General features: G+C 36.4%; 1 protein-coding gene across 5 annotated transcripts in view; it reads left to right on the plus strand.

The window, feature by feature from the left end:
- Window positions 1-21,356, plus strand: part of PTPRK (protein tyrosine phosphatase receptor type K) — a 562,741-nt gene that overhangs the window by 278,408 nt on the left and 262,977 nt on the right. For all 5 annotated transcript variants that reach the window (XM_057527724.1, XM_007190825.2, XM_057527725.1 and 2 more), the window contains exons 4-5: window positions 10,132-10,213; window positions 12,718-12,833. In XM_057527724.1, the coding sequence (XP_057383707.1) occupies window positions 10,132-10,213; window positions 12,718-12,833 (198 nt within the window). The remainder of the gene's footprint in view (window positions 1-10,131; window positions 10,214-12,717; window positions 12,834-21,356) is intronic.

Here is a 21,356-nt window from a genome sequence, read left to right on the forward strand (position 1 = left end):
GTTTTTTACAAGTGTGTGTTTAAGGAATGAAAATTAATTTAAATAACTAATGGACTATTATTATGAGCGTAAACATTCTGGTTTAAGCTCTAAAAATGATTATTATTAGTTCCTTTATTTAGATCTTCTAGATACTTTTGGTGATTACATTAGAGATAGCCAACTCCCTGGGCTAATTTGAAGCATAGGAATGTACTATGCTTGCATATTCGTTTTAGTGTGGAGCTTTCTCAGACAGCCTTCTTCGGGCTTTTATTTTATACAGTCTACTCTGGTGTGAAATCTCTTAGGTTTTATTTTCTCCTTTTGATCTGTGGTCCTGCATTTTTTACTTTTGTCTGGACACTGGCATGTGCTTTCACTGATGTTCTGTTTTTTATCAGGCAAACACAATACCACTCTGGAAAGGATTGCAGTTGCTTTTGATGCAAGTGCGGTCTTGTTATACTTGCTGTTGTCATCCATGTTAGATAATGCAGCAGTCCCTCTCATCACTTAGGCAATTTAAACCTCAGGATATTTTTGTAACATTGACATTTTATTCAAGAATACTTGTCTCTACTATACACAGAATTTGCATGCAAAAATCTACTGAGGTCACTATTATATTATTATAATTGTGTGCGGATAGATAGGACTGTGTGTGCGTACGTTCATGTGCTTCTGTTGCATGGTAGGCCTTGTAACTATACAAAAAACCTGTATGTATTCAGGTAACAGTGTAGGTTTTAGAATCTCTGGAACCCTCATTACTCTCTGCAGACTGCACAGTCCTAATGTTAAGTCTTGACAGGACTAGTCCTCCTAAGAAACTGATCATATTTAATCTCAGGACATCTTAAGGAAAATGACTGATTTTGAGTCTTTACATACCTGTAAGTCATGGAGGTGCTACGGATAGCTAAACTCTGAAATATGAAAGGGTTTTAGATGAAGAATCAATTTCGGCTATATTATATGTCTTAACTGCCTTCCATATTTAGTACGCATTATAATTAGAATCCTCTAATTACTCTCACAAGCAGCTTTAAAGCCAAAGAATATACCAGTATTTCTTTGACTTACATGTTTTTTCTAGGTACCTTTTGCAGTTGCAGGCATTTATCTTTTTCAAGAGCTAAATAAACAAGTAAGCAAGCAGTAGGCAAGGGCTGTTAACAATGCATTTGTTTCAGAAAACCCCCAGGCCTTTACTTAAGACATTTTCACGTGTTAGACTCTTAGAAACCAACTATTACATGACTCAATAGGCAAGCCAGCCTGGCATGTAAGGGTCTAACAGGGAGAAGCTCCTTTTCTATAATACTTTCAGCAAATCTTTATTGAGAAAGCAGAACCCCAGACTGACAGTGCCTGTGAGAGGAGCTACAGTGGGGGACAGTGACGGCTAGCTGTACGCTGGACTTTTGGTATCACCTGCCAGTTATGTGTGTATTAATTTTTAAGTATGAACAGAAATAGAACATTTTCACACTTGAAAAGAAACTGGATTCTATATTTTGAAGTTTCCACATAGGTATTTGACTTACTCAGTTTAAGATCTTCTGGGGCCTGTAAGCAGAAATTTATTCCTCACAGCATTATTTAACTATTCAAGGGAAGTAATTATGTTTTCATGATTTCTAAAGTAGCTTGGGAAAATTATCTGGTACTTTCTCAAGGGAGAGTCATTTTATTATGTCAACAAAATTTTATGAGTTAGGTAAAAGTGAATTAAATACCTTATCCCATAATTCCCCTGAAAACAAAACTGTTAGCTAGAATTAACTGATGCACGGTTGTTTTCTGTAACATGTTGGAACTCTTTCCAAGCCCCAGTTTTCAACAGGATTCTTGTGGTTCACTGATGCTGTGGGGAATAAACGGGTCACTGCCCTCAATGAGCTTGTATTTCAGTAGTAAAGATACATCTTGAAAATTTATTGAGACAATTAATTATGTTATAATAATCATGCTCTGTTTGTGGCTCTAGACTGAGGACACTTCTTCCCAAACAGTCTCTAAAAGGGCAGATATTAATACCCTGCAACTTAGGATCAGGTTAATGGATGGGAAACACCCTTGCCCCTTTGAATTCTTTCAACCATGCCATCACTCTCATGATTGCCTTCCTCTGGATCCCAAGTCATTTTCTTCTATTCATCCTGAACTTTAGTACTGGTGTCAGACTTGCTTTCTTCACTCCCAAGGCCCACCATTATCCTGATGGCTTTGGTATATTTGTGGAAAGTCCCTAGGTAGTTCTTTCACCTCCTCATCTCCAAAAATCACCTACCTTTTTTAAACTGCTGCTCTTATTATACAGATCTTATAATATCTCACAAGTGTTCTAGCTTTACATGTAAGCATTCACCTTCTGACCATAACATAAATTAATCTCTTTCTACTTGATTAATTTCACTGAGATCATCCATCAGCCTCATGGGGAGCATCCATTGATCAAACCATCTGTCTTTTGCTAATTCATCAATTTGCTCATTGTATCAAAATTTGATTTCTTTGTAATCTTTTTTTGGTCACATTTTCTATTTCCATAAACTCCTTGATTCCTTTTTTTCTGTCTACTTTTTATGAGCTTAAAATCAAGCAAATTATATTTTAAATAGAATCACGCTCCATGGTAGATCAGGATCACTAGAAATTCACAGTCACTAACTTCCGATGGGCCCACAATACTCCTGGAGATCCTATCACACTTTTTGTTTCAATTCCTTTTCTCCTCTTCTCTCCATTCTACTCCATTCATTTCTCTCCCAACTCCAACCGCTCCTCCTTCCCACTAGCCCATCCCTTGTAGCTGAGAAAACTGAGGCCATACAAGAGAAACTCCCTTATCTACCAATCCTACAAATCCTACTCTTATCTTCATTCATCCTCTCCTTCTTTCCTCATGTTATAAAAGAAGTAGAGCCCCTCCTCTGACCTGTGATTTGGATCCCGTGCTATCCTATCTCACATTAACAGTTATTTCTCTCATGTACACTCAAACACCCCCTTCAAATTGAATCATCCTCATCAACTTCAAAACATCTAAGTGTTTTCCGTCCTAAAAATGATAATAAAAAGTTGAACGCTTCCCTTGACCCCATATCTTCTTCCATCCTTGGTTAGATGTCTCCACTGATTCAGGCATACTTCCTGTAGGAGGGTTACAAACATCTCCACTCCTCTGCTCTCTTCATTATTGTCTAATATGGTTTCCATTTCTGTTACTTCATACGATGGTACTTCATTTGGTCACTCTTAATCACAGTGTTACATATAAGGAGTGATTTTGTTCCAGCTTTACTGAGATATAATTGACATATAACATTATGTAAGTTTAAGGTGTACAATGTGCTGATTCGATACAAGTATGTATTGCAGAATGATTACCACTATAGCATTAGCTAACACCACCCTGTCACATAATTACCATTTCTTTTTTGTCATGGGAACATTTAAGATTCACTCTCTTAGCAACTTTCAAGTATGTAATACAGTGGTTTTAAACACAGTCACCATGCTGTACATTAGATCCGCAGAAATTATTCATCTTATAACCAGAAATTTGTGTTCTCTGGTATGACATCATTTATATGTGGAATCAAAAAAAAAAAAAACCCTCAAAGAAACAGAGACTAGAATGTTGGATACTAGGGTCTGGGGTTTGAGAGAAGTGGGGATATGTTGGTCACAGTGTACAAACTTCTAGTTATAAGATATATATGAGGGTGTTTTTAATCTCCATCTTACTTAGTGTTTGATCAGCATTTGGTCCTGACATCTATTCTCCTTTAGATATTCTTTTATTGGCTTTTATGATACCATGTACCTCCATTTCCCTTTTATATCTCTACACACTTCATTTTTCCTCAGTTTCCTCTGTCTTTTTGTAGGTTCATCTTCCTTTATCCTATCAGGGTGAAAAGTATGGCAAAAAGAGAGAAGGTGGCTTGGGATGGATCCTTGAGAATCCAATGTTTAGAGTTTGCATGAGAGAAAGAGAAGTCAATTATATGTAATGATGCTAACATACTTATGTTCATGTATATTATACACTGTGTGTGTGTATATATGTATATAATTTGTTATTGTTGTTGTTCAGCTAGCATCTATTGAATGTCTGCTATGTGCCAGGTAGTAAGAATAAGCTTTGAGGACACAAAGTTGAGTCAAGCACAACTCCTTACTTTGAGGCCTCACATTGACATCAGAGATGTAGATGTATGTGCTTTACTAGCACTGATACGGATGGACCTGCAGCTTTAGTAATGTTGGTTAAGATGACTATTTTATTCAGGTGACTATTTTATTACAGATGACTATTTTATTCATTATCCAAATTTGGACAGGAACGTATAGAAGTAAACCTATTTCTATTCTGTAGGTTTTCATTTTGTTACATTTATTCTTTGAAGGCAAATGTGTAATTTACTTTGAACTTTACATTAACAATATTCAGTGTTTTAAGCATCAAATCACAGAAAACATATTTGAGGAGGTTTATGGGAACAAAATACCAGTTTATTCTAGGGCTTTTTTTTTTTTTTTTTCCAAATTCAGGGCAGGGAGTTAAGTTTTTGAAAAGAGAGGAGGGAATGGGAAGAAATTTCATTTTAGTACATGTGTCCTTTATGGATATTTTCTTCCCATGATGGCAGTGGTGCCCCTTAACCTAGAATGCTTACCGTGCGCCAGGAGCTGTGCTAAATGGTTCACTTGTGTTATCTCATTTAATTCCCCCTTAACCTTGAGGTGGATACTAATAGTTTCTTTTTGTAGAAAAAGAAACTTAGGTTTAGACTGTACATCAGTTAAAGTTACATAAGTAACTTTACATATGTTTTTCTATAAGTTAAAGTTAACATTTAAAGAATGTGAACTCAATGTATATCTGACTTTGGAGCCTACACTTTTAACACTGTGATATATTGAAAGAAAATTAAGTGCAAGTTTTTATTTCAGATTTTTCTCATGTCCATAATGTCTTGTCTTACATGGCATTCCATATATCATTTAATCATTTCACATATACCATTCAATCTTCACAACAAACCTGAGTTATGGGCAAGGCCAGTATTGCCCATCTGAGGCTCTGAAGACATGGTTAAATTAGTTGCCTGGGTTACATGTGATAGCAAACCAGCAACCAGAGCCCAGGCTCCTTACTTTGAGTTCGGCTTTCCATTATTATATGAGGTACTTCTTCTGCATTAATTCAGTTTGCCAAAAGATAAAGTTGTTCTTGTTCTTTAGGGTTCGCTGCCTCCCCTCCTTTAATTTGACTTGACTTCACTTATTTAGTTAATAATCCAAGAATGTTGCTAGAGTAGCAAAAATTTGATTAGAATCATCACCTTCAGTATTTCAGGTAACAGAGTGGAGTGGAAACAGCGTGAAAAGCAGAGCCCTTTCATTCTGTTCTCAGGCTGGCCTCCTGGATGGGTTCAAGTTGACATCTGGTACGGCTTCCCTTGCTGTCTTCTCCTGGGAAGCCCTAGTTTTCTATTTGACACCCAGCATTAGCTCTGACCTGAGCATTAGCTCAAGCAAGTTTTGCATAATTAAGCTGTTGAGATTGGTTTTCCCTGAGTGGACAGAAGAGACTTACAAGGTGAGGGCTCTGTTAAAGTGATAAAGCTGAATAGATATTTAGCAGTAAAGGAATCTGATCTTAGAAATTTCCTCTTGCTCTAGTTAATGAGGCAGAGACAACACTTAGGGAAAATGAGGTCACTAAAAAGAGAAACAGTTTTTTTTTTCTTTACTAAAGAACCAATTCTTTCACTCCCTTTTAAATCAAGGCCTAAATTTATTGTCCAGAATAAAGCTCAATTTAAATGAACAAATAAGAAACTTTTCCTCAGGGGTGTAGTAAACATGTTTAAACTTACCACCTACGAAGTAAAACAATCTGAGAAAGTAAAACTAAGATAAGCCTAGAATTAAAATAATTTAATTAATGCTGACTGTAACAAACCTGAAATAATGAACTGATTAATTATTCAGCTGTGTGGTCTATTCATAAGAATGTATTTTTTCCAAAAATAATTTTCTCAGTTTTTCTTTCTATACTTTCCCTTTCCTTGAACTACCATTCGAGCAAGTAAAACTTGTTTTCCTGGGATATTCTTATACAAATGTCCTATATTAACAATGTTCATAATCTTACCTTTTGGTTTATATAGCACTTTTACAGATGCTACTGTTTAATCCTCACAAAACTTTATAATGAAAGCTGCATTATCTCCATATTATGGAGTTGGGACTTGTCTCTTAAAGGTTATGTGATTTGCTCAAGAATTTGTAAATAGGAGAGTTGGGTGTCAAATACAAATTTTCTCACCCCCAAGAAAGTGGCCTGTACCACAGTTGCTCCAAGTTATACATTATTTAAAGTCTCTACTTCTCTCATCTATTTCTTGCTAAACCTTTGTTCCAATATTTAGAAAGTGACATGACAGTTGTTCTCATATCAAATACCTTCATGTGAAATGAAAATGATATGTATACACACACTCACGTATACACACACTCACACCTACACACACATATATTTCTGTCTTTATAGATTAGCCCTCCTTTCATCATGAAGTATTTGTCTTCCCCCAAAAACCTCATTCTCCTACTTCTCAGCTTTAACTTATTCCAGGGAAATTAATAGTCATAAAGGGCAAACTTGAAGTAGAAAAGAACTAACACAGGAGGTAGCTTATGATGGGAGTGATTGGAGGGGAGGTGAACCATCCACCCACCCAGCCTGCTGTGTCCCATTGTCATTGGCTTTGGGGTGGATGTAGATATGGTATGAGAATGGGAAGGATGTAATGCTGATGATACTATTTAGTCAATAGAATATCTAATTAGTTTGCTATTTAAAATGACACTTTAAAAATTTAACATATTAAACTTTTAAAGGAAATTTAAAGTCTATTTAAATGAAATGTTCTACTCTGTTTGTTTCTTGATCTTGAGAGGAAGTGTAGGGAAGTTGATGGAAGATTAGATCCTGGAGGTTGACTTGGGTCCATCCCTGGCTCTACGACTTGTTAGCTGTTAGACTTTGGTGCAGTCACTTAACTTTCTTTAAATTGAGGATAAAAATAATAACTACCTCATATGATTGTAGTGAAGATGTAATGAATTTGTGTGTGTGCAGAGAGAGAGAGAGAGAAAGAGAGAGGAGGGAAGCAACAGCAGATGTGAGCATGAATGAGCATGCTCAGTTAGAACAGTCTCTTGAGTATAGTAAGTGCTCAGTAAAAACAATAAAAACAATCAAACTTATCCCCCTCCACTTCAGTAAAACTGTGTCAGAAGTTACCAGAGAACCCTTAATGGCTAACTTTAATTGATACTTTTTTAGTTTTCCTTGACCTCTCTCCTACAGTTCATGTTTTTTGCCATAGTCTGCATCTATTTTATTCAGACTCTTAAATTTCTAGTTTGTTGTTCTATTTTTACACAGTTACATCAAGCTTCAGTGTTTTCACTTTCTCCCATAGAGGCCCTCAATCTGTGCTGAGCTAGAACCACAGCCTGATTCCAGAACTGGCAAATAGTCCCATGGGAAAGAAGATCCTGGGATCACATTGGAGAGATCCTGTCCTCCTAAAATTTGTGCTCATCTAGATGCCATTGTTTACGCAGATATCTGATGTTTTAAAATTATGGTCATTGTAATTTATCTGGCCTTTTCTAATCCTTTTGTTGGGAGTGTTGACCTGCCTGACGGGGGGGAGTGCCTTCCTCGACCATTCTGTCTGAATCGTACTTTGTTGGCCTTACCTCTGCTGGCTGTCTTCTTGCCTTCCATGTCATGGTTTGCTGCTCTTTATCTTCTATGCCGTCTTACTCACCAATCCCTGTAACTTTCAGATCTATAGCTTACTCACTGCCATGATGATGACTTCCAAATATATAGCTTTATTTTAAACCCATCTCTTCTCTTTGAGATCTGTCTGTCTAGTTATCTCCTAAGCATTTACCCCATATGTATCCTAGGCTAATCGCATCTGAAATGTCTGAAATGTACTTAGTTATCTTCTCCCTCAAATTTGTATCTTTTTCTGTATCAGGTGTTCTGGCTAGGCATCCTTATAGTGTTGGGGCATGGGGTAGGCTGCCCCAAAATGTGCCTCAGCGGTGTACTGATTATTTTCAATGAGTTTCTTAAGGAATGGCCAGTGCAAGAGGGATACTCTGACCCTTCTTTCTGTCTTTCTGAAAGCAGGAAATAAATATCTCATGTGAAAGGTTGTACCCCCTGCATCTGGAGGTAGAAGAACACCCTTATCACCCTTATCTCTTATCAGAGATAGAGAATGTGGAGCTGAAAAGTCTGTGTAAACAAACCTTGCTACTTCACTAATTTACTACCCCAGGTCCAAACTCTGTTCAGGTTCTTCACTAATTGAGCACCCAAAACTGTTTCCTGTCACTTCCTCACAAATTTATTGTTTCTTTGTCTAAAAAGCATAAAAGCTACCTGCTTTGGCCACTTCTTAGGTCCCATTTCTATGAGGCCTGCGGGAAGTTTCCTCCTTCTCGACAACAGACAATATAGCATTATCTACCTAGAGACCCAGGCCAGGAATGAGAATTTTCCTATTATTTCTATACAACTAATGAATCAATAATTTCTATTTTGTCTATTTCTTTAGTATTATTTCTTTTATCTCTCCTTTTTCTTCTCATCTTTCTATTTTCACTGCTACTAGCATATTATTTGTTTGTTTCTAGTCTTCTTTGGGGCCATCCTCCACCTTTTAGCCAAATATATTTCTTTATTTTTTTATTTTTATTTTTAAAAATTTATTTATTTATTCATTTATTTTTGGCTGCGTTGGGTCTTCGTTGCCGCACAGGCTCTCTCCAGCTGCAGTGAGTGGGGGCCACTCTTTGTTGCGGTGCACGGGCTTCTCATTGCGGTGGCTTCTCTTGTTGCGGAGCACAGGCTCTAGGCGCACGGGCTTCAGTAGTTGTGGCACATGGGCTCAGTAGTTGTGGCTCGCGGGCTCTAGAGCGCAGGCTCAGTAGTTGTGGCACACAGGATTAGTTGCTCCATGGCATGTGGGATCTTCCCAGACCAGGGATCGAACCCGTGTCCCCTGCACTGGCAGGCAGATTCTTAACCACTGCGCCACCAGGGAAGTCCCGAGCCAAATATATTTGTAATAGACCAATTAGATTATATTTTATTCCTACTTTAAATATCAATTTCCAATATGTTTCCTAAAACGTTTTGCAAAACACTCCAAAGATAACCTATATCTCTCCACGAATAAAGGAGCCCATAGTCAAATAAAATGTTGAAATGTGGCATGCTTAATCCATTTTCTCTTAAAGAGTCACAGCACACATTACTAAGGGAAAGTCTTTACGAAGTTCTGTGATTGACTGTAACAACAAAATTCTAAAATATTAGCTTATATTTGAACATTGATTTTTTAAAAAATATTTATTAATAATATATATATTTTTAATTGATTAATCATTGACAGGATATGCTCCTGACTTCACTCCCATGGTATTCAAAGTCTTCCATGCCTACTTCTCTAATTTCATCTCTTCCCTCTTGAGTCTTTGTAACTATACAGATTACATTCATTTGGTTTGCCAAACACAGAGTTCTGTTCTATTCCACTGTATATGGTTCCTTTTGCCTGGAGTAACACTAATCTATCTGATGACCTCTGTCTTTGAAAATTCAGCTATTTAAAAGCTTAGATCAGTTGATGTCTTCGCTGGTTAGCATATTGCCTGGCACATTTGTAGGTGCTCAATATATGTTAAATAAATAACAAAAATGGAAAAAGTCAATAAGGGAAAATGTAGAGATATGAGATTTGCTCTATCTGCCTATTCATTCTGCCTGTATATTGCCCATTCAGGAAATCTACAACACTTAATAATAGTTGCTTAAAAAATTTAGTGAGAACTGCTTGACCTCAATAATTTAATTGCTCTTCAAAAAAATGTTGTTTACCTGTACAAGGTTTAGGAAATTACATTATAAGATGAAATTTTAATTCTTATTGGATGAAAATTAAATTTTAATTTTCGTAAGTGTGTTATAGCTATTTTTCTTTCACTGTGAAAATTCCTTAAAAATGATTGTTGTAAGTGTTTTCTATTTCTTCCTGACAGGTAATATTTGAAGCTCAAGTCTCAGGAGGGAGAAGTGGTTATATTGCCATTGATGACATCCAAGTCCTGAGTTATCCTTGTGGTAGGTTGTGATTAAGAACTGTATTTTTCTATATCCTTTCAACACTTGTCTTATATTGGTAGTGACTATTGATTATCACTTGGTCATTGCTGTCTCTTTTGTTGTTACTCCTAGCCTTTTGTTCAGTTTTAAAAGAACTCTGAAATATTTCTAGAGTTTTTGAATCAAATATTTTTCAGACTTGTACTACACATGTTAAAGGATTCTTTTAATTAATTACTGTTCAAAAGAAAACCACAGTCCCAAAATGGCATCACTCATGCTAAAAGTTCATGATACAAAACCTAGATTTATACCTGATCCAACTGCAGTTTCAGCTTCTTCCAGAAATGTTATCTTAATTGACCGGTCTGGATTTCATGGTCAAGCACCAGTAGGATAATCTGTCCTGTGATCCCTCTCCATCTCCCAGAGGAAGAAGAGGTGATCTGAACCATAAAACCCTTGCTGCTCCTCAAAGAAGATGTCCTGGCCTAAAAATTATTACTTCTTTTCTTTTTGCTAGTAGCTCCCTTGCCCCACTCTTCTTCTTATAAAAACCTTCCATTTTGTACAACCCCTTCGATCTGTCTTATAGTTAATAGTTGGGATGCTGCCTGATTCATGAATCCCCTAATAAAGCCTGTTAGATCTTCAGTTTATTTAGTTGACATTATTTTTGACAGAAAAAATTAAAAATGTAAATGGAACTCTAGGTAGGACCCGTTCCATCTTTTGGTATTATTAAATTGCCTAGGAAAGCAAAGAATAACACATCAGTTCAGTGAAAAGAAAGTAAAAAGAAGCCTCACCAACTTATGTGATCTGCTAAGTTGAAAGTTGGGGTGAAATGAAGAAAATGAATTAACTCATCTTATTCCAAACTTAAGACTAATTTTTTAATGTCATAATAAATTTCTGGCTAATTCATATTAAACAACAAAGCAATAGAAAGCACACAAAACAAGGAACTCAATTTATTAACACATAGTTTGGTATGTCCTTAGATGCACATTGATTGGTCTTCAGATGGGGTAACTACATTTGTGTTTATATCACATACCCTGAAAGACAATTATTGCATGCATTCAGTAGAGCCAGGCATAAAACTGTTGGTATAAATTCAGACTTAAGCTATATCTCCCAACAGCAGTGATTTATAGGGCCCATGAATTCTAGATGATCTGTTCAGTAACCCTCCTGGTGGAAATTCTCTAATACTTTCTAAGCAGCATGCACAGGGGGCACCATGCCAGGGGCCAAGGCTCCTGCTCCTGCTAACTGGTTGTCAAACCCTAGTGTGCCTCAGAATCACCAACTGGATGTGGCAGATCACACATTGCTTGGCCCCTCGCCTGGTTCTGGTTGTTCCCAGGTGATACTAATGCTGGATAGTCTTGAGTTCACAATTTGAGAACCACTGTTCTAGCTTGTGTTCTAGTGCAAACATTCCTTTTTCTGAAGCACCTACTGAGATGAGGCACTGGAGAAAGATGTAGCAGGCAAAGGTCAAATGATTCATTACATGTGGTGTATTCTGAGAAAAAGGAGAACAAAAGTATCTCACACAAAGTTCAAGTTGGTTTACTAAGCTCCTTCAGTCCATTCATATATGAGAATGATGTTTCCATCTACTGTTCATTTACACTTCTTGAAAGAAGATATTAAAGAAAGGCTTTCATGAGTAAACAAGTTAAAAAATACAGAAATTGAGCACAACAGTAGTTTCATTGTGATATGGTCCTCCATGCACTATCTTTACTCACTGAGGCTTAGCTTTTCCCGTTTATGTTTCCTTTCAGTTGAAAACATGACTAAGCTTCAGTTTTAAAAGGTAATTATAGAGAATGCTTGTTTGACAGTCATATAACTCATGTATATTTTGATGGCAGTCATCACTTTTTTGTTGGTCTAATACTTCTTTTGGGTAACTTTCTTAGGACTATGAAGGAATAGGAGGTGGATTTAACAACAGTTAAGCTAATACTCTGAGAGGAAGAAGAACAGTCCCTTACCTTGTTTTTTGAAGTACTAGAGGATTATAGTTATTGAAATTTCTTTAAAAAAGAAAAGAAAGATGTAACTGCTTAAATTGTAACTTAATAGTTCAACGGCCATGTATTTGTCAGCTTTTGAGCTGTCATTCTATGTTTTCCTTATAGTTTTCTATTACGCTCTGCTTTGTGCCTATTTGATCTCTTTTGTTTGCTTTGACTTGTAACTGTTTTATTATCACCCTAATGCAACATGCTACGGGGGTCCTCCAGCAGTTATCGTTGGGTGCTCACTCTGTATAGAATTGCTCTAGCAATTATGGGGCGATACATAATAAAGCTATTAAAAAAAGAGAACTGAGCGTGAGAGAGGCAACAGTGTCTTTCAGCACAGAGAAAACTCAATTTTCTTTCATACGACATTAGTCTTGGCCAAAGGTAAAAGTATGAACAACATTATTCTGTTGGGAAAAAGTAACACGGCATGTTTTCTTCATGTGGAAAAAAGTCATTTTTTTCTTGCCTTCACAGATAAATCTCCTCATTTCCTCCGTCTGGGGGACGTAGAGGTCAATGCAGGGCAGAATGCTACATTTCAGTGTATCGCTACAGGGAGAGACGCTGTACATAACAAGTTATGGCTGCAGGTAAGGCCACATTGGCAGCTGGACTAAAGGGTACACTTGAGCTTTAAAAAATCACAAATTCTTTCTCCCTGTGTATGTGTGTGCGGGGGTGGGGGGTGGAATATGTGTGTGACAGGTTGTCTTTTGTGTAGGTTTGATTTAATTTGCTGCAGATTCATTTCAGATATTTCTATTTTTGGAATATGAATAAAAATATAACAGTGTATAGTTAATAAGTATTTGGGTGAGTTATTCATGAACTCATTAGAGAATCATAATTCTCTAATGTTATGTCCAAACTGTAAAAACAATTTTTCTAGATCCATTCAAAATAGGAAAAAAATCTCATTTAATATTTTGAAAACAACTTACAAGAGCATAGTACTTAAGCAGGAACTGTCATACTCTGATAAAGTTTTCAAAAGTATTTTAAGAAACCTTTGGGAGTGTTTCTGGAAATGTGAATTGGAAGAGAGCCAATTAGAATTTTTTTTCAGGATTTTTGTGTATAAGGGTTAATCACAGATCTGAGGACAAGATATTTGCCTTGCACATATTAAATCCGCAATAAATGTGTATTTAATGAATTGCAGTTTAGCATACGTGTTGGGGAAATGTAAATGGTGCATATAAAGAGCTTTAAAAGAATCTGTGAGAAAACAGTGACTAAGGAATGTGCCGTATCTTCAGAGAATATCTGTCAATCCTGGGGCAGAGGTGGGTGGGGAGGTGGGAGGAGCTAAGAGCAACTAAAGTCTTGAGGCTGGACCTAGGGCAGATGACTGTTGAGCTAAATATTTGAAGCTAGAATGTAAGAAATAATATTCTCTGAGTACCTTTATTATTATTATTATTATTTAATTCTGTTTGCACCAGAATGAGGAAAGGGATTTAATTAGTTAGAATTTTAAATTCCTGAGAATGCCAATAGAGACCAAAAAGGAAAATCATTAGCTTAGTTTCTTGAACATAGACATCAGGCTTTATTTTATGATACCTTTAGAGAGAGAAAATTAGTGTCAAGGATCATCATTAGGTTTCAGGAAGTTGGGGTAATAATTATAATAAATGATTATTGAAATCATACCAATATAATGCCTGATATTGTACTGGGTGTTATAAATGTGTTTTTTCATTCAATTCCCACATCCAATCGGATGTTATAACAGATGTATTTCATATAAATCTAATTATAGCTACTTTTGTACTTTATTTGATATGTGGATATCAGGATACCATCCTGAATATGTGAAAAGGAAATGAACTCTCTCCTTTTTTCCCTGTGATTATGCTAATTTCCACTACAGGTATTTAAATATAAGATAATTCTTCCTGCAGAGTGTATTGTATAATGTACAACTTGTTTCATCATCTAAACATCCAGTTAGAATCCCTCTTAACTTTCTCTGTCTCTCAGCCTATATATTGATAGTATTAAGAATGTGTTTAGATATATTTTCTAATTACTTTGCTAGTCATTTTTCATTTAGGTAGAGACATTTTTGGCATTTGATTTTTATTGTTATCTATATAGTCTTGTCTTGGAGAACCAGAGACTCCGCAGTCTGCCCCTGGGTTTACACCCCAGGATTTAATGTGACGTTGAAATAAAAAGGGCTTTGTGTACTTAGACACCAGCTGCCTTGTGGCAACAAAGACTTTATGGCCCTGCTGGTCTGAGTGGGTTGCAGTCAAAATACTACTCGTTTATTGTTTGTTTCTTACTTTTGTAAATTGGCTCATTTCATTATAGTTTTAAAAAATTTTCCTCTTGCCATTTTTCAAATAAAGATGAGAGATAAAAATATTCTGTTCAATTTCTGTTCTGCTTTCTTTTTTCTCCTCTTCTTTCTCTTTACATTTTCCAAGGTGAATTTATATATTTCTCATCTATTTTGACATTGCCCAATTCTTCAGCAACTTACATGCTTATTCATGAAAAAGCTTTCCTGCCTTTTTCAATAATACCACTTAAATTACCTCAACTTATTCTCTTGAATCATTCTTCTCCATATTTAAGAAACATTGAAGATTATCAATTGCCTGGTTTAGGGTTGTTTTCAAATAAATAAGACTGAGATATAGAGATAAAGGTGTAGCTATATAGATATAATTGATATGTGTGCATCTATAGAGTGAGTGAATCAGAAAGTGGCCAATGATTAAAAAAAATGATCCATCTTTTGCTGAAACTAGTAGAAACATAATAAAGGGAGAAGAATCTTGGTTCCACAATGCATCTACAGGCCAACACACACAGATAGATGTCAAGTTATTTTTGCTTGGTGTAGAACAACTTCCTAAAGGTCAAGGGGCCCAGTTCTTAATTCTAACCTTAATTCTAACTCTAATTCTTATAACCCAGTTAATTGTATTGGCTTAGAGAATTCATTGAACTTTTCCAGGCCATAGATTTTTTTTATCTATAAAAGGAGATGTGGGTAGAAACCAAAATCCCTTACAGCTGTAAGATGCTAAACCAGGTCTCTACATTATTTTCGATGGTCTGAAACATGGCCTTGATCACCTTTTTTTGTTTCATGGAGGAATATAAAATTTTTAAGTTATTAGTTTTGTGTGGGAAAAAAATCATTCGTTAAATTAAGTATCATTGTGAGAACAACTGCTTAAAATCTCTGCTGACTGCTGTGAACGAATGTACTCTGAAGTAACTCAGAATGAAAGGTCTTTGCATCCTATTACAAAAGTAATGGAATAATGGAGTAGCTGTTACACCTGCCATGGTCAGGTGTAATAAAAATGACCATCAACTTTTTATGTCCTCCAAATCACTTATATAATATAATAATATTGAGCTTCAATTGGTAAGTGTTGTTTGAATATGGTGTAAAAGAGCAAAAACTAGAAAGCGTCCAATTTTCTATTTTAAATGAAAAATGATACACTACAACTGCCATGAATACCTGATAGTATATGACATTTAAAGTAATTTATGTATAGAAATACATTTAGAGAATAACTTCACACTTGTTTACTGTCTTTAGCTTACAATTGATATTTCAATCATTTTTATTGTTTAAAATGACATACAAATTAGGTAAATTAAAGAATGGAGCACAAAAAAGCAGACAGTGAGTTACCTGAGATAATCTGGGATAGTCCATAAGACATATCATAGTGGGTCTGCTATATCTTTAGGGAGTGTTCTTTTTTTTTTTAATATTTATTTATTTAATTTATTTTTTTGTCTGCATCGGGTCTTAGTTGCCACTCACAGGCTTTCCTCTAGTTGTGGCATGCAGGTTTTCTCTCTCTGGTTGTGGCGTGCAGACTTCAGAGCACGTGGGCTCTGTAGTTTGCGGCACGCGAACTCAGTAGTTGTGGTGCGCGGGCTTAGTTGCCCTGCGGCATGTGGGATCTTAGTTCCCCAACCAGGGATGGAACCCTCATCCCCTGCATTGGAAGGCAGATTCCTTATCACTGGACCACTAGGGAAGTCCCTTTACGGAGTTTTCTTTCCTTCAAGATCTCAGACTATAAAATTAGAGAGTCTTAAAAGAAGGTCATTCACTCTAGACATTTAGAAAACAATGACAAAATATATAAGCCAAATTAACCTCCTTGCACATGCTGAGCGAACTACTGATGCATAAAACAATATGGACGAATGTTTTTAAAAGTCCATTGGTGTAGCATTATGCATAATGGATATAGCACAACCAAAAGAAATACCTTCAATAAAATATATCATGCTCTAGTGTAAAAAAAAATGTCCATTGGTGTCAGCAAGTATGTTATGCAGTTCATTCATATTGGATAAGGGAGTTAGGATAAAGTCTTTAGTTGCTCCTAGAGAACTTCCAAATTCATTTTCTTTCGTAACACTCAGTGAAGTAGCTTGCATTCTAGATATGAACACAACTTTTTTTTTCAGCTTACAATTTGCAGTTTTCCCCATGCGAACAGATGTTTTTTAATGCTTACAACAAGTTTTAAAACTATACCATTTTGTGTTCCTAAGGAACCCCCAATGGTAGAGAATTTGTGGATCATAACTTAAGGCTTATGATAAAACCCAGGTTATAGGAAATAAGATCATAAGTGAGATTTTAATGTATAATTTTATGTTTAATGTTTTTCAATGTTCAATTTATAGTGAAATAAAATAATAAAAATGTCTGCTTATATTCCTGAGAGGTACCAGATAATTTTCTCACAGGAAAGAAAAAAAATAGGTTACATATGTTCGTGGGTTAAAAATTTTAGTCATGTCCTTTTTATTTCAACACAATAATATGGATAGTAGATAAAGTGATCACAGGAAAAAGTGAATATATAAGGGAACAATAACATATGACACAGCAGTTCCACTCCTAAGTAGTTGCATAAGAGAAATAAAAGCATGTGTTCACAAAAAGACTTGTGGAAGAATGTTTATAACAGCTTTATTCATTATAACCAGTAATTGTAAAGAACCCAAATGTCCGTTAACAGGAGAATGGATAAACAATTTGTGGTTCATTCACACTACTCAGCAATAAATTAGAAAGCATGCACTACTGATACCAGGATTTATAAAGCTCAGCAATATTATGCTTTCTGAAAGAGAAGAAACACAAAAGAGTGCATGCCTTATGACTCTATAGATGCTAATCTATGGTGATAGAAATCAGAACAGTATTTGACTTGGGGTAGGGGGTGATTAGGAACTGGAAGTGAGCAGGGAAACTTTTTGAGGTAAAGTGTCATATAGCTTTATTGGGGCTTTGGGTCTATGGGTGTATATACATTTGTCAGAAGTTAAGATTTATCCAATTTGCTGTATATAGTGTACCTTAATTATCCATGAATGAGGAGAAAGTGAGTATATGAAACATTTCCTCAAATAACCAAATCACTGGCAGTACTAATCATGATGTAGATCAGCGGTCCCCAACCTTTTTGGCCCCAGGGACCGGTTTTGTGGAAGACAGTTTTTCCACGGATGGAGGGGGGCAGTTTAGGCGGCAATGCGAGCGATGGCGGGGATGGTTCAGGCGGCAATGCAAGCAATGGGGAGCTGAGCCTTACCGGTCTGTGGCCCGGGGGTTGGGGACCCCTGCCGTAGATGGCAATAGCCTAGTACAAACATTACCTGCATTTTTGTCCATCTTGTCCATTTGAAGTAATTGGATTAGGTTCAAGGGTGATTTTTAATCATCAGTGTAAACTGAAATATAGAATAAAGCATGTTCTGAGTGTTCTATTATCAGAACATGTTATAACGCTCGAGGATGTGAAAGAGTTGAAACGGGTTGGGCTGTAACTTATAAATTAGTATTCTTTCATGAAGGTCCGGTGTAGGTGGACACCTACATGACAAATCAAATAGAACCCATTGCTGGAACATCTGTCAGACCATATGCTTTGGCCTCAGGTTCAGTGTAGAAACTAAAATGCTAATGACTCCATCCATCATTACAGGGCTTGGTGGGCATGCATCATTGGGTTGGACAGAGAAATTCACCAGCGGAGTAACTGAAAGCAGGGAATTGTGTGGGGAGATTTGGTGGCACCGTTCATTTTGGTGAATTGAAATGAGGCTGTTTAATGTGTGACTGGTAATTCTATGCAGCTTGCCATCAAAGCTGTGGCAGTTGGGCCAGTCTGTCAGTAATCTCCCCAGGTGCTGACACGGCGCCTCCTGAGTAGGCCTGCCAAAACAGGAAAGCCAGCCATCACTTTGCCCTTGGTGAGGCTCGTCACTGCTAATGTACTGTGATACAGCTAGTTTCTCAGCCAAAGGAAATGTCATTCCTTCTGGAGCAATAGATAATTAAGCAATACATTGAGAGTAAAATTAGTATAATTAGGTGCAGATTGCTCTAAAAAACAACCAGAGAGAGGCTGACCTTTTGCAGTACCAACTGTTGCCAGCTGAGGGTCAATGAAAATGGTTGGCCTGAAACTTCTGGCCATAAAGTGTTTTATCTATCCAGGCAAATGTAATAGCCTTGTTCCTATACTACATGGGAATATCGTCATGTAGCATTGGAAATGAGAAGCATGATTTTTTAAAAAATGAATAATTTGAGTACAAAAGTACTCAAATTTTATCTGGTGAAATATATCAGTACAATGTTTCAAGTGCCAACTAGTCATTGCTCACAAAGCTCTTTTTGATGCTGCTATGCTATAATATTTTCTTGTGTCTGTTTATACTGTCGTATGAAGTGCCTGGAACCTTGTATCATGTTTAATTTCCACAAGAGATTTTACTATCCCTGAAACTATTTCTTTTTGAGAAAAAAAAAAAATCTGGTAATTTTCCATTTATTATAATGAAGTGAAAATGTTGGAGGAAATTTATCTATGTCTAGAAACATGCAGTTTACAGTGGGCAACTCATTGAGAACTAATTTGAGAGGACTATTTCAAAGCCAAACTGATTAAACATTTAATATATGATCAGCTCACATTGGATACCATGGGGGTGGGGAGAGAAAGGAATGAGATAATTTGAAATTGTCCTAATGTCTAGACTTGGTGAAAGTTCTGACATTTTCGAGATTGGCCCTAAGAGTGGCTGACACATATCTGAAATATTAGAATAACAAAAGGCAGCAGCATATAATTACTAGGACATTTGGTAAAGTTGAAGAAATGATGTCAGAATGGCTAAAGGTACATTGTATAAATATATCTTGAGATTTGTGGGAGACTGGATAAGTTTCTTAAAATCTTAGAATATTGGGAATATACAGGAGGGATTTAGTTTGTTTTTTATAGATAGTAAAGTACAATAATAACTAGTGGTTTGAAGCTGTTTGGTGAGAGATATAAGCTGATTATGAGGAAGACCTTTGTAATTGTAGGGCTGTTGAAACCTAGAATGAGCTACTGTAGGAGGTAGTAAAGTTAGGGGAAGTGTCCAAGCATAATCTGGTTAAGTACTTGCTAGAGATGTAGAGGACATTTAAGCATGAGGCTGAATGCTTTTTTAAGATCCTTTCAGCCCTGAGAGATGCTTGTATAACCGAATAAGAAAAGATCGTATGGAGTCTAAGCCCAGCGCTTTTTCAGAGTTGAGAGAGAGCATCACAGACTGGAGTGTTTGGTGAAATCATTAAGGAAGATTTGATTGAGTCTTTGAAGGACGTATAGGACTTGGATAAGCAAGGATTAAGTGGGCCTGGTTATCACTGCAGTTTAGTGTACATGTGTGCTGGTGGGGTAGGAACATCAAGAGAAGAATCTTCTTGAAGTGTAAGGTTCACAATGGGAAGTAGAGGTAAATATAGTTTATGGCAGGGTTGGGACTAGGCCATGATGGAGACAAAAGCAAGAAAGAAGCTACTGCTGGCAGTACAGACATCAAGTAGTGAAGGCCTAGGATTGGACAATGCCGGTGGATTTGGAAGAAATGTGAGGAGGGGAGGAGAGGGACCAATGAAAGACGACACAGAGTTTGGATCTGGTTGGTACCAGGTGAAAGAATTTGGAAGAGTGAAATAGTAAAGATGGCTTTTTAAATTTCCTCAAACGTTTATTTTTTACAGCCAGTCTGTGAATTTGTTTTCCCATTTTCTGTCTGGGAACTAATTTACCTGCTCGACGCATTTGTTTACTTTTTTCCCCTTCTGCCTTGATAATTGCATATGAGTTTTCCTAAATAGGAGTGAAAAATGAGGAGACATTCCCATTCCTTTTGACTCTTTAGCCTTAAAAAAATTTTACCAAGACAGTTTGAAGCTTGTGGCCAAATTAAAAACCTCTGGGTGTTCCTGATTTCACTTAGGAGAATTCATCTGTGGGAAGGCTGTTGGTGCTTTCAGCCTTGCCTTCTGTAACTTGTGGCTCACAGAACAGGACCTGTGTCAGAGAAGAGTATTAACCATGTCTGTTGTGCTTTCCTGACTCCTTGTAAACTGATAGATGAACACTAGCCTGCTACTTAATTCTAATTTTCTCTTTATCCTGTTTAAGCATTAGTGATTTTTTTTCTGTGTATGTGCTGATTTACAATTAATTCTGCTCCACTTAAGAGACCATGTTCTATTTGGTAGCTAATGGCTATCACTCTTATCAGTCCTGCTTTTCCTGAGGACCTTGTTTTATTCGAGTTCATGGCATTATATTCTTCCTTCATGGCTTCATGTAAAGAATTATAATCATTGGTCTTGAAGTAAAATCACTGACCAAGTATCATGGATTGTAATGTTTATCTTTTACCCTTGGCATTTTGGGTGTGTATGTATGTAACAATGAGCATCAGAAAGTTTAATCGTATTTAATTTTTAGAATTTCCAAATATTCCTGAGGTCATTTTGGTTGGCTTTGTGTGGCTTTCTACCATAAACAGTTCAGTGCCTTAAAGATATGATGCATTCTTTTCCTTCTTCAATAATTCATAAACTCTGAGCTTGTTGTCTACAGATTACATAATTGACTATAAATGAATGATGTGTGGAATAGTCTTTATCTTCTTTATGTATCCCTGGAACATGACTCTAAAGGCCTGGCAGTCATAGAAGCTCAAGGATTTCTTCTTATCGATATCTATAAATAACAATTTACTACTTTTTCTGTACAAGAATAATGCAC

This window comes from Balaenoptera acutorostrata, chromosome 14 (genome assembly GCF_949987535.1).
Source record: "Balaenoptera acutorostrata chromosome 14, mBalAcu1.1, whole genome shotgun sequence".
Lineage (NCBI taxonomy): Eukaryota > Metazoa > Chordata > Mammalia > Artiodactyla > Balaenopteridae > Balaenoptera > Balaenoptera acutorostrata.